The sequence below is a fragment of the Engraulis encrasicolus genome, chromosome 3 (genome assembly GCF_034702125.1).
Source record: "Engraulis encrasicolus isolate BLACKSEA-1 chromosome 3, IST_EnEncr_1.0, whole genome shotgun sequence".
Classification (NCBI taxonomy): domain Eukaryota; kingdom Metazoa; phylum Chordata; class Actinopteri; order Clupeiformes; family Engraulidae; genus Engraulis; species Engraulis encrasicolus.
Genome location: NC_085859.1, coordinates 53,553,677 through 53,567,665, shown reverse-complemented (window position 1 = coordinate 53,567,665; position 13,989 = coordinate 53,553,677). Strand labels below are relative to the sequence as shown.

General features: G+C 45.1%; 1 protein-coding gene across 1 annotated transcript; it reads right to left on the bottom strand.

The window, feature by feature from the left end:
- Positions 1-818: 818 nt before the first annotated feature.
- On the bottom strand, positions 819-8,023 carry LOC134445517 (uncharacterized). The gene is made up of 4 exons (XM_063194575.1): positions 7,847-8,023; positions 4,047-5,065; positions 3,009-3,143; positions 819-1,330 (listed from the first exon to the last, which is right to left on the bottom strand). Exons 1-4 carry the CDS (start codon positions 7,854-7,856, stop codon positions 1,184-1,186), a joined length of 1,311 nt encoding a protein of 436 aa, XP_063050645.1. The 5' UTR covers positions 7,857-8,023; the 3' UTR covers positions 819-1,183.
- Positions 8,024-13,989: the final 5,966 nt, after the last annotated feature.

Below are 13,989 nucleotides of genomic sequence, written 5' to 3'. Positions count from 1 at the left end.
CATGCATCCCCAAACCATGTCAGTCCCGCTACCATGCTTGGCTTATGAGAGGATACACCTTTTTTGTAAAACTCACTTGTTTACCACCACACATGCTTGGCACCATCTAAAGCAAATTTGTTTATCTTGGTCTCAAGAGAGATGAACAGACCAAGGATATGGATCACTGGAACCATGTCGTGTGATCTGAAGAGACCAAGATAAACAAATTTGCTTTAGATGGTGTCAAGCATGTGTGGTGGTAAACAAGTGAGTTTTACAAAAAAGGTGTATCCTCTCATAAGCCAAGCATGGTAGTGGGACTGACATGGTTTGGGGATGCATGAATGCTGTCAACATTGGCAATCTGAAATACACCCAAAAGAAACATGCATGTCAACATGCACTTTGACTATTAAAGCAGATCATGATATTCTCCATAGGATTGCATTCAAATCTCACACCAATCTATCTGCCAGATGCAGACTCAAAATTTAAAAGTTCAATGCAAAGAAAGGTTGAAACGCACACTGATGACCTCCCTTGTCATCCCTTTTCATTTCGTTTCATTTTGAGACGATTCGAGCCAACATAGCCCCTTCTCTACCTGATTTTAATCTGGGGTGTACTCACTTTTGTGAGTACATGTTCAAACATTAATGGCTGTATTTAGTTTTTTTCTGAGTGAACAAGAAATTTAAGCGGTTAAATATGTTGTTAAAAGGTCACTAATCATTGTGTCAAAGTTACATTTCTGTAATGCTTTCCTATGAAAAGATATACTCAAAAATCTGCAAAACTGTGAGGGGTGTATTCACTTTCGTGATATACTGTATATCACACTGTGTTCAAGTTGCTTGTCACACTGTGTTCAAGTTGCTTGTCACACTGTGTTCACTTGCATCAATGTTACTTGAAACAGAACATTTTCTCAACTCCTTTGGAGGAACACAATTCCACCATTTTTCAAATAAGTTTTACCTTCTTGCAATGTACAGAGGAGAGATGCTCATGTACAGTATCATATTCACACACATGAATGACTCAGGAACTGCAGGAAACTCTTACATTACATTATTTGAAACAAAGACCGGTATTAACTCAACTCATTTGAGAACTGTAATCATCATCAGTTGTGTTTTTACAGCGATAGTCAATGATGACTGCATGATGTGATCATAGAAAGAGGAGATGGGATGGCCATTTACACACACAAAGCGATGACGGCATAGATGATCCACCCCACACAGACGAAGACGCCGAACATCAGGCTGAACATGACCAGGAAGCGCGCCTTCTGGGACGCCCGCTCGCCCCCTCGGATGTCGCCGCGCGCCAGAGCTGCACGCGTCTACACATGGATGTAAATGGACAGAGTAAGAGATCACTCAGATGCAAGGTATTGACAGCACAGTTCATCACACTCTGCCTGATGAAGGTCTCACAGACTGAAAGCTTCCAGCTTAAGTAAAGCTATTTTGCATAGAGACCTGAAGTGTGCAGATTGTTTCCTTTTTATTTAACACAGTTAACCAACTGTAACAGTCCTGAGGACATACATGTAGATCAATAAGGAAGTATGTTTTGTAGGCTCTTTGGCCCTTGGGCCTGGTCCCAGTAGGCAGTGTTGCCAGATTGGGCTGTTTGGCATGGCCGTCTGCGGGTAAAAACGGGAAAAATCTGCCATTTGGCGGGGTTTTTTTTCATAGAAATCAATGCAATTTGTTGAAATTGGGCGGAATTTTGTGCATCCTGGCGTTTTTTCAGCACCTTTTGGGCGGGATTTGATCAGACACATGCATGGCCCGTGCATGTCATCTGTCCTAGCTGAGAATGACAATGCCTGCTGGCTGGCCAGTGCTAGCTGTGTACAGCAGGTTAGAGTGTCCCCTGGTTAATTATCCCTGAACACCACTGGACTTTAACCGCACCATACAACACACACTTGAAACCACACAGCATCATGCCGTTATCTCCCCAGGGCCTCATTTTGCTGCTCATTTGCAAACAAGGTACTGTAGACAGTGCAGGTTATCAAATACAAAATCAAATACCATACAGTTCCTTCAAACAGTTATAGTAGATATGCTGATAGCCGAGTAATCTAGCGCCACCTGTTGGGCTGCAATTTTTTTTTGCCTGCGACTGGTCTAACCTCGCATCGTCGGAGTGGTCTGCCAGATTTCCCTGGATCTGGCAAACCAATCACAACACAGTTGCAGTTGCTTATATAGAGCTTGGGGTGTTTGATCAAAAAACATTGAGAACGGGGGGCGCTGTGGCGCAGCGCACTAAGCCCCCCACATTTGGGCTTGCATGCCCACCCACGGGGACCCCGGTTCGAGTCCTTCCGGGGTCATTTCCCGATCCTCCCCTGTTTCTCTGTCCCATTCGCTTCCTGTCACCATCTTCGTCTATCCTGTCAAATAAAGTCATAAAAGCCCCTAAAAAAAATTTAAAAAAAACAATAACAAAAAACAAAACATTGAGAACCACTGATGGATTAGAACATGAGTGTAATCCACCTCGTATGAGTACATGAGTCTAACTGATATATAAGATCATATGTTATATTGCAATATGAGTGTAATCACCTCGCATGAGAGTAACTCACCTCGTATGAGATCATATATTACAACATGAGTGTAACCCACCTCCTAAGAGTACATGAGTGTAACAGTAGCCCACCTCGCATGAGTATGAGCAACTCACCTCGTATGCGTACATGAGTGTAACTCACCTCGTATGAGTACATGAGTGTAACTCACCTCGTATGAGCACATGAATGTAACTCACCTCGTATGAGTACAGTAGTCTAACTCATATAAGATCATATAGGCCTATGACTGAGTCCAACTCACCTCATATGAGTGCACGAGTCCAACTCACCTCGTATGAGTACATGAGTCCAACTCATCTCGTATGATTACACGAGTCCAACTCACCTCGTATGAGTACATGAGTCCAACTCACCTCGTATGAGTACATGAGTCCAACTCACCTCGTATGAGTACATGAGTCCAACTCACCTCGTATGAGTACATGACTGCGATGAGGCCGCTCATGATGCAGCAGAAGATGGTGACGAGGAGGGACTCCACCAGGTAGTCCTTGGGCAGCGTCTGGGGCAGCGGCTCCTCCCCTATAGACGAGCCGTTCATGTACTGGCAGGGCAGGGCAGGGGGAGAGGAAGACAGCTGTTGAAATGACATCTCTGCTGTGTGACTGAGAGTTGGAATGCCTTCTAATGTGTGGGCTCATTCTGGAGCTACCGTACCTACACTGGATGCGCTATGGCAAAGGCTTATCTGCAGCAACAATTGGCTTCCGTTATAGCCTATGGAATGACATACTGCAAAGGCTACACCAGCACAGTGAACCTTCTAAAAATGTTCAGGGCAGAGCCTAGCTTACAACCCTACTGTCACCAAAATTGTAATGACTATGTCTTAATACCGGTATGTTACTTACAGTAAGGCTCTCTGTAATGTTGTTATGATGTTGTTAGGTATTTTCAGCAAGTAGTGAATAGGCCCGCCGGGCATGTGCTGTAAGAGGCTACGATGTGTCTACTTCAGTGTTTCTCAACCTTTTTCAATTCATGAAAAATTTCAAGGCACCCCAATCCAACAAGCCGTATAATGGCATCGCATCCGATACCACACAAGCTTAGAAAAGTAACACATTTGGAGACGTCACACGACCTACGTTTCTTAGTTGCAGCTGACTGGGGCGACCTATATTTACTTTATTGTGTGTAAATGGCAGATGAAAGATTCCACTGACTAACATTAACTTACCAATTTAGACAAATATGTATTATATTACATAATTTATTTTTCAGCCACGTTTCCGCGGCACCCCTGAGGGGGGCCTGTGGCACCCCAGGGTGCCCCGGCACCCCTGTTGAGAAACACTGGTCTACTTTATACTACGTTGGGTGATATGACTGGAGCTGCTTTGGCGGTTCTAGTACTACGGTGACAATAGAAGGTGCATTGACAATTATTTCGCGTGTAAAACTTGGCATAGGGGTTGTAGTTGGGTAGGGTGTATGTATCACTTACTATGGCATAGGGGTTGTAGTTGGGGGAGGGCATGAACTGTGGCTGGTAGAAGCCGGGCGAGTTTGGGGAGGGCTGGCAGGCGATGACGGGCTGGCCTGAGTAATGAGGCGGCATGCCGGGGGGGTAGATGAGGTACGCCATCTTGGGGTCGGGGGGGCTGTAGGGCGGGGGGTCCTCCGAGCCGTGTGCCGAGTCTGTAGCGTGACTGGTGGTGGGCACCGCACCACCCTCCGACCCCCCCACGCCCCCATCCACACCTATGAGCGGATGGTGCGCGTGCAGCGGGTAGGGGGGGTGTATGGTGTAGTTGCTGTCCGTGTCCGAGGTGGAGGGGTTGATGGTGCGGTTGCTGGCGCTGTCGTATGCCATCTGGTTGGTCAGGGTGCTGTCCGTGTCAAAGGGGCGGGCCATGTGGCGGAGGCTGTCCAGGTCGGTCATGGCGTGAGCCGTTTGGAGGCTGTCAGTGTCCATCATGCCATGAGCCAATCGCTGGCTCTCTGAGTCCAGGATGCTGTGAGCGGTGTGGATGCTGGCTGTGTCGTTCATGTTGTGATGAGATGCTTGCTGCTGATTCTCTGCATCTGCAACTCCATGAGCTGTTGATGGCAGTTGGTCTGAATTGTCCATACCACTTGTCGTTTGCTGACAGTCAGAAACGTTCATATTCTGAGCCATTTGTCGACTCTCTGCATGGCTCATATTGTCATCATCCGCAGGTCTGTGTATCTGTCCGTTGTCCGAGTCGAGGATTGGACAGGCGGTCTGGATGTGCTCCACCTCGTGAGCAGGGTGTGAAGGCAGGGTGCCGGGATGCATCCTGCGGCAGGGGACATCCTCTGGTTCAGTTACCTCCTGGGGGACAGGTCCATGCCCAGGAAGGGGGTTCTCGAGTCCTAAAGTGCCCTGGCTGACACATCCTGCTCCTGGGAGGCGGTCCTCAGGTTCCACTGGCACCTGGAGAGCAGGCCCCAGGGCAACCCCAGGGACGGGGTCTGGAGCCGGAGAGGTTGGGGTGCGGTCTGAGGAGAAGAACAAATCACTGATTTTTGAGAATGTGGTTAAAACATGTTTTCATTTTAAAAGAAAAAAGTAGTTCAAATCCGAAATATCATAGATGAAGGTCTTAGCCTATTTTAGGAAAAAAAGTAAAATATAGGACTGTTGTTCCGATACATTGCTGCACAGCTCTTACTTGTTTTTGTCAACAGTCAGACACAATTAAAAGTAAACAAGAATGTATGTTTTGTATTAAAATGTGGTCCTCAGGTTCCACTACCCCCCAGAGGGCAGCCCCCAGCCCAGGGCAACCCCAGGGAGTAAGTCTGGAGCCAGAGAAGTTGGGGTGCTGTCTAAATAGAAGAAGTCAACATGTTCAGCTTGGAGCAGGCTTTACTCTTAAATATTAGTGTTTATTGAGGTTGCTGACCCAAATGCCCAACTCAGTTTTTCAAAGATGAGACCGCGTATGTTTTTTTTAATTGCACAAACGTGCTTCGGCATGTGTGTAGTGTGCACCACAAACACGTGTTCAATTAAAAAAAAAAATGCTAAATGTAAGGTGCGGCCTCTGTCTTGAAAAAAAAACTGAGGAGAATAACAAATAAAAAAGAGAGAAGGGAAGGGGTGCAGGAGAGAGGGACAAAGAAAGACAAAGGAAGACATTAAAAGAACTCCGGCATTTTGTCTTTGCCCTACTGTTTTCAACAGTTTAATGACACATCTCTCTCTCTCTCTCTCTCTCTCTCTCTCTCTCTCTCTCTCTCTCTCTCTCTCTCTCTCTCTCTCTCTCTCTCTCTCTCTCTCTCTCTCTCTCTCTCTCTCTCTCTCTCTCTCTGTGCGTGTGTGTGTGCATGTCTGTGTGCGTGTCTGTGTGTGTGTGGTCAGGGGATTGCATATGAGGGTGAGGTAGAGAGTGAAAGTGTAAATGATCAGTCAGCACCAGAGGGTCCAGTTCCTGTCTGCATTATACATGAGCGGAGGAACCGATAACAGCAAGGCGTCCTCACACACTTCCTGTCTCCATAGCACCGAGAATTGGGTTAGGCTTGTTTGTGTTTGTGTTTGTGTTTGTAGAGGGCTGCCGCTACATAAGCAGAGTAGAGCCGAGCACTTAGGGCACCAACCAGTACTTGGGGCACAAACTACTTTGCCCTCAAAATTGGGGCCTCTCAAATTGCGATTGACTAGAACACATCATGAAAAAAATATTGAATTACATCACAAAACATATATTTATTAGTTAGTAGATTATTATTTAATTATGAGGGGGGGCTCCTGACCCTCCTGAGATTAAAAAGTGGCTTCGAGCCCAACAAATATATTCACACCGACGCATACACACACACACACGCATGCGTACGCACGCACGCACGCACGCACACATGCACGCACACGCACATGCACACACACAATACATAGCCTTTGGGCTACAATCTGGCACATGTATATGTACATGTATGTATGTAGGCATATATGCTCATCAATGTGCAATGTCCTGAAAAATAAAAGTAAAAGTAAAAAAAAGGAAAAAGGTGTACTTAGGGCCTCCAAAACCTCAGCAGTGGCCCTGTGTTTGTGATTGTGTTTGCATATGTGTATGCATATTAGTTTGTGTGTGTTGCATTTGTGCTGGGGTGCATTTGTGAATGTGAATGCAATATCCCATGCAAATATTTAACTATCTACCACCAGATCTTTGCCCTGGTTTTGGTGTCTGTCTTTTAGTTTGATATTACAAGTATGACGACATATTGTTTATTTTGCATTGTTCCTTCATTCAATGCCGAAGGTGATGCAGTCATATGCAAAGATAGAACAGTAACATAAAATCATCATAAAATATCATATGGGTGAGTGTAGCTATGACACAGTGTGAAGGCAGTGGCCCACTCTCAAGCTGTCCGCAATTAGGAAACAGTTGGCTTGATTTATTTAGCAGTTATTGAGTATCACTCTCTAACGGTGTGTGTGTGCGTGTGTGCGCGTGTGCGTGTGCGTTTGCGCGTGCCCGTGCGTGTGCGCGTGCGGGTGCATGTGTGTGTGTGCAGGCTCATTAAGTTTCCTCCTTCAGTGCTGAGCAGAACGACACACACACACACACACATGTGCTGATACTGATACTCCAGGTAGGCTACTGAAACAGCCTGCTGCAATGGAAACTATGTAAAACAAACACGAGCACTACCATCTAGTATTATACCGGGAACAGTTCACAGACCACGTCCTTTTCCATACCAGCTCTCAGCAATTAATATTTACCCTGTGTCTGTGGATCTATAAAAATGTTTTAAACAAGTCACCATCAGAGAAGCCCATGGTTGCATGTTATTTTAAAAAAAATGACCATCAGCGGCGCACAATATATTAAAGTCAACCATTCCTGGAAAGTTTCCGTAAACCTACTCTTGCAGGTCATGCTGTCTATTGAGTCATTGGCCTTGACTAGCGGGTGCATCTACATCATCAGCTTTGAATTGAATTGTGTGTTGAGCTAAGCTTGCAACGTTTGAAGAGGCAAAGTAAACAACTGGAGCCACACGGTACATTTACCAGCGTTAATTCGACACTCAATAGAGTAGCACCAACACCATTAGTGTCAAATTACTAAGTGTTGAAATGACTGAACATTGAATTAACACTGTGCTGAAATGACTAACTGTTGAATTAACACTGTGTTGAAAATAACACTGTTGAATTATGACTTTGTTGAAATGATTAGGTGTTAAATTATCACTATGACATGTATTGTGATGGAGGCTCGGAAGAAGTAAAAGTAGCGACGAAGAGGAATGAGGCCTTACCGTGCTCCATGAGGGTAGAACTCTCTGGTTAAAAAAAAAAAAAAAACAGAGCCAGGGTTCAAGGGTCAGGCGTCCAAAGGGTCAGTGAGTCATCTGGGGAATGTCCTGTGGAATGGTGGGAGTAGAAGGGCTCCATCACGGCAGGCAGTATAAGGAAGAGACAACGGCAGCATTGGAGTCTCATGCCAGGCCCAAATGGCTACTGTCACTGTGATCCTCTTCTCTCCCTCTCTCTCTCTCTCTCTCTCTCTCTCTCTCTCTCTCTCTCTCTCTCCCTCTCTCTCTCCCTCTCTCTCTCTCTCTCTCCTCTCTCTCTCTTTCTTTCTCTCTCTCTCTCTCTCTCTCTTGCTCTCACTCTACCTCTATCTCTACCTCTACATGTCTGACACACAGGGCAGTATCATGTTTGTTTAATAATTGACAACTCTTGTCCTGAGTGTGTGTGTGTGTGTGTGTGTGTGTGTGTGTGTGTGTGTGTGTGTGTGTGTGTGTGTGTGTGTGTGTGTGTGTGTGTGTGTGTGTGTGTGTGTGTGTGTGTGTGTGTGTGTGTGTGTGTGTGTGTGTGTGCATGCGTGTGCACGATACATGTGAGTTTGTGTGTGAAGTACGACAGTAGTCCAAAGTGCTCTTTGTCTCTGTGTTTTGAAATATTTTTATGTGTGCATGCGTTTGTGCACGCGTGTGTGGGTGTGGGTGTGTGCATATAAAGGATATGCCTGATACACATTGTGAGCTGTGTGTCTCTTTACTTGTGTGTGACAGCGTTTCCCCATTTGACCTGAAAAGAATCCCAAGGAGCTGTTCTACATTTTATTTCAAAGTTTGGGATATACAGTAGAATATCAATGGAGAAGGGCAATGAGGACATTATTTCAGTAAAATTAATTCATAACCATTAGACATGTTAACATGGGTACCATCATAAAGCATACATTACTTCCAACATAGTTCCAATACCATTCATGTACCCTTATTGTTAAGTGTTAAGTGTTAACCCAAAACATAGGGTTTGGTGTCCACATCACTTCTGCTGGTTGTTAGCGTTTAGTTTACCGTAGTTGGGTGAAAGGCCCCTGCTGGAGATGTCTTTATGTAGGAAGTGTGTTGATGTAATGTTCCCTTCTGGCCACAAGAGGGAGACCAATGTACCAACATGTAACAGACACAAGGCCCATGTCAATATCCCTCCTCTACTTATTTCCTTTGGCCATCTGCCAAAGATGTCATGGATGTAAAACAAGTCAGTGTCCAGGGAGTGTTAGAACACGCGCGCGTGTGCGTATGTGTGAGAGCGCGTTTGAGTGCGTGAGCGTGTGAGCAATGGTACAGTATGTACAGGTATGCCCAGGCAACTGCATATGGAAACACAGGCAGTGGCACTCTCGCTACTAAAGCTGCTGCTGGTGGAAACCCCAAAGATGAGTTACAGTATTAAAAGTTTGTCTGGGCTAATATCTCCTCGGACATACCCAATATAAGCTGCTGTACGCTGCGCTACACACGGTTTTCATATACCATAGACAGTGCCTGAGGCAAAGCCAAGCAGCTTTATGCATTTTTCCAAGAAATCTCTCCTGTGGAAGCGTATGATCACTTCCTGTCTACCCCCTAATGGAATGTCCACAGACAGACCAGAGCTAAAAGAAGAAGAAGAATGCAATAATGCACGTTTTTTTTCAGAAGTCTGTCAGATCTCTCTTTGTACCGTAGGTAGGTCTACACATGTTGTTGTGTTTGGACGCCGCACGTGTATTTGTGTGGGTGCGTGTGTGTGTGTGTGTGTGTGTGTGTGTCTGTGTGCGTGAACATGTGTGTGTGCGTGTGCACGTGTGTACGTGCCCGCGTGTGCGTGTGCGTGTGTGTGTGTGTGTGACTGTGTGTGTGTTTGACTGTGTGTGTGTGTGTGTGATGGAGAGACATGGAGTAGATCATTTAGGATCAGTTCCTGCTAACCCTCTCCAATCCCTTTCATTAGTTTGTTTCTGTGTGTGTGGGGGGGGGGGGGGGGTGGTGTGTGCATTGTGGCAGCCTGCGTCCACCTCACCTCTTCTTCTAAGGTGGGTTGGTCAGGCCTGCATGGCAAGTCTTACCTGATTACCAGGCTCTGTGTGTGTGTTGGTGTGAGATTAGCAGAGACATTAAGGTCAGTGCAGATAGAGAGAGGCAGCTTGCTCTGGCCCAATCTGCTTACCCCCAGTGAGAGGCAGGAGGAGTAGAACTAAGCGGTGCTCCATTGATGGGTAGAGAATGGGAGTAGTACTCTCAGCTGACCACTCCACTCATCACCACCTGACCTAGAGATCTACTGTGGAAGGGAAGTGTTTACTTAGTTATGAGCCCTTGATGGACGTTACAAATACATGTACAGTCCAAAGCAATAATGAGTACTTTTTAAAAAAGAAACATTTCGAGCAATATTTCAATAAACACACAAGGTATTTCCAAAGTAGGCATAGAGTAAGGTCAATACAACATCTGTGAAACTTACCATAGAAAAGTGTAATTATTGAATATAAATTACGTACACATTTTTCCATTTTTGTGAAGTTATGGTGGTGCAAAGCGAGTTCAGACTGATTTGTCTCTGAACACCATTTATGTTTGAATTCAAGTTCAGATCAGGCGTCATACATAATCACTGAATCACTCTCACCTCTTCAGAAAATCATCATTGACCGATGTGTGTTTAGGGTCATTGTCAAGTTGGAAAAGAACATGATGACCCACAATGAAGGGCACTGACTAATGGTGACATATTCACTATTCGTAGAACAATACATTATGTATTCATGATTCAATCAATGAAAAAATCTCTCAGCTCTCAGGTAATCTATAAAATGTCGTGACCTGAGAATTATAAGGTTCTATCTGTTTTTGACATGGTGGTGTTATTTTAGTAAAAAAAAAAAGTATTATTTCACATTGTTATTAATAAAATAAAAAGGCTCTATCTCACAAAACAGCTGGGATGTAAAAACTTTGATGCTCACTATCTCAGAACTACCCTAAACGGAGATAGAACCTTATAATTCTAAGCTCACGATGTGATGAACAAAATTGTTATAGCAGATACAGTTGTGGTATTCAGCAGTGTACAGTCGCTACACAATTAAGGCCTTTTTGGCAACTAAACAGACAAAACCGTCAAAAAGGACACATAATAATAATGTCCACAAAAAAGTCTACAGTCTAAAAAGCACGTCACCACCTAAATATTTGAAGAGAAAGTAGGTCAAGATTGCAGAGAGATAGTTTGTGTCGTACGGTACCGGGACATGGCTACTATTGTGCCATCAAGTGTAGCAACGATGGGCACGCTCAACTTACAAAGCAAAACAAATCACTTTGCTTGTGCCCAAAAACACACTCACAAAGCTGAGTTTCAGTATTTATGTATAGTACCATGCCCACAACCACATGCATTTTGTTCCGTAACCCCTTACCAGACACTGACCATACTACTGTACTGTCCTACACCACGATGTTCAGTGCACAGAGCCTTTAGTAATACATTACGACCTGGTCATTGCCAAGCTGGTAACAGCTAATTTACAGAAAAAAACAGGGGCAGTGTCTTAAGGGGTTAAGCCATCATCAGTGGCAGTGCGTACTATTCTGCCTTAACACACCATTTCAGCTGACCCTGCCCCAGTGAGAGACCAGTATGGCCACTATGCTACACCAGTCTCTCTCTCTGTCCGCACCCCTAAGCAGCTTGCGCAGCACGCAATCGGCTTAGGAAGACTCTCAGGTCCCTTCTCAAAAGCTTTCCCCCCACTCACTCACTCTAAATTAACAAGCCCCTCCATTCCATCCCACTCCTCCAAATGAACAGAGCCTTTCTAATGCGCTCCCCACACTCTTATGGATGAACAGACTCCTTTCTACGGCTTTCCCTACTCGACTGGATGAAGAGGCCGCTCCAGTCCAAAACTTTCCCCCCCAGTACTCTAGGTGAACTGGGGTGAGAAGCAGAGTTGTAGAAGTGCTACAGAGTACTACAGAGGTAATAACAACACTAGTAGTGTGATATTAAGTTGAAACCATATATTGTACCACTAGTGTTGTAACTACACTTGTAAACGTATTTCTACTACTTGATACAACTCTGGAGGAGCACCTCTTCTCTGCTGCTCCCTGCATCCTCCATATTGACGATTCAGCACACAGTCCTAATCACAGATGACTTTATAAGTCCATGACCTTTGACATGGTTATACAAACTACATCAGAGCAGCAGGTTTGTTCATCACACACACACACACACACACACACACACACACACACACACACACACACACACACACACACACACACACACACACACACACACACACACACACACACACACACACACACACACACACACACGCATAGAATGTGTCTTGGAGTTATGAGAGCGAGCCTTTGCTCACCTATTACGCAATGACGTAATGACTTGTTTATGCATAAGCTGCATGTCTCTTGCTAGTTAGTGAACTTTGAAATGTTGCCCCGTGCTGCTTTCAAACTCTGTTATTTGGAGAGATCTTCAGTGCTCTTAAGCTTAGATCCCACAGCACTGACATCTCCTCCTTAGAGTTTAGGTTAGAGACAGAAGTTTTATGGATGTAGTTTTAGACCAAACCAGCTCTGTCAGTCCATTTTCCCCTGGACACCAAATAAAGCTAAAGATATAATGCTAGCAGTTATCAACATAAGCTAAATATGGAGGCTATGCTTGGATAGAGCAGAAGGTACACCTCTTCACTCCTGTTTTGTCAGATGTGATGGTGCGTGCATAGAAAGAGGAAAACTTCACAGGTCATTTTTAATAGTTATGAAGTAAAACACAGAGAGAGAGAGAGAGAGAGAGAGAGAGAGAGAGAGAGAGAGAGAGATGTGCAGTGTATGAAGATAGAGATGTGGTGGGTAGTGTAGTGTTGATTTTGGGTGGCCTGGTTGTACTCCTCCATCATGTGTTGTCATGAGTTCATCTGATTAACAATCTCACCCTGACCTCCCCAGCAGCTCACACACCAACTCTGTGTGTGTGTGTGTGTGTGTGTGCGTGCGTGCGTGCGTGCGTGCGTGCGTGCGTGCGTGCGTGCGTGCGTGCGTGTGTGTGTGTGCCCATATGTGCGCATGCAGGTGCATATGCGCGTATATCCCTACTTGCTTAGTATCTGTGTGACTATGTCTCGTATATGTAGCAACACAGTCTCATACCAACTAATCAATGTCTGACTACCTTTGACCAGACTGCAATTTTTTGACGTCCAGGGCATACCTGCCATGTCAGATGTTGACTACGTGGCCTAAACCCAGACCTTTCCCTAACCCTTACCGCCAGTGAAGTTATGGTGCGTCTTTGAGGTGCACGTGACATTTGGCTTACCTTAGAAGTCAGAAATTGCAGTCTGGTCAAAGGTAGTCAGAAATTGACGAGTTGGGTGTGTTTACATGCACATGAGTATGCGTGTGTGATGGGGGATATAAACAGATGTTTTCCAGTGTCTGGAGGTGGGCGGCCCATCTGGCTTTAATGTGATGGGTAATGCAGTTTTTATTACTCAAACATACTGCAGGGAACTGGAATGGATGCTTCGGGATTACAGTAGATGTTTTTATCTGCCTTTGCTGACTTTAGAGACAAGTGCAGTGGGCAGTATACCTGCAAACATGTATGATGAGTGAGTGATAGAGTGGTTTCTACGTAGATGCCTCTGCATGCTGGAGAGAGAAATCTGAACTGACCCAGAGACGATAGATAAGGAGGAGACAGCTTATAAGGAATTTCTTACAGAATCAAAATGACGTATGATTCTAAGGCATGTGTTTGAGCTGGTGATGCGTAGAATGCTTTATCTTGGTTACCACACTGTAAAACATTGCAGCCAATTAAACGTGAAAAAGTAAGTGTCCCTGCTGCCTTAAGTTTGCAAGTTAACTCAACTTGAGAAAGCTGAGTTCAGTCTCGAGTTGAGTTAATTTTTACAAACTTAGAAAGAAAGAAAGTGAAAGCCCATTGGGAAACTCCAACTCCCATTGTCATTGTGACACAGCACTCCACAGCACACAAGTGAACACTGCACACAACGAAATTCCATTTATGCCTCACCCGTGCAAGGGGGCAGCCCTCAGTGGCGCCCCATGGGGAGCAG

Coding starts and splice junctions, on each gene's coding strand:
- LOC134445517 (XM_063194575.1), bottom strand. Junction 3,144..4,046: donor ACTACAACCCCTATGCCATA/GTAAGTGATACA, acceptor CTGCCCTGCCAG/TACATGAACGGCTCGTCTAT. Junction 1,331..3,008: donor CAGTCATGTACTCATACGAG/GTGAGTTGGACT, acceptor ATCCATGTGTAG/ACGCGTGCAGCTCTGGCGCG.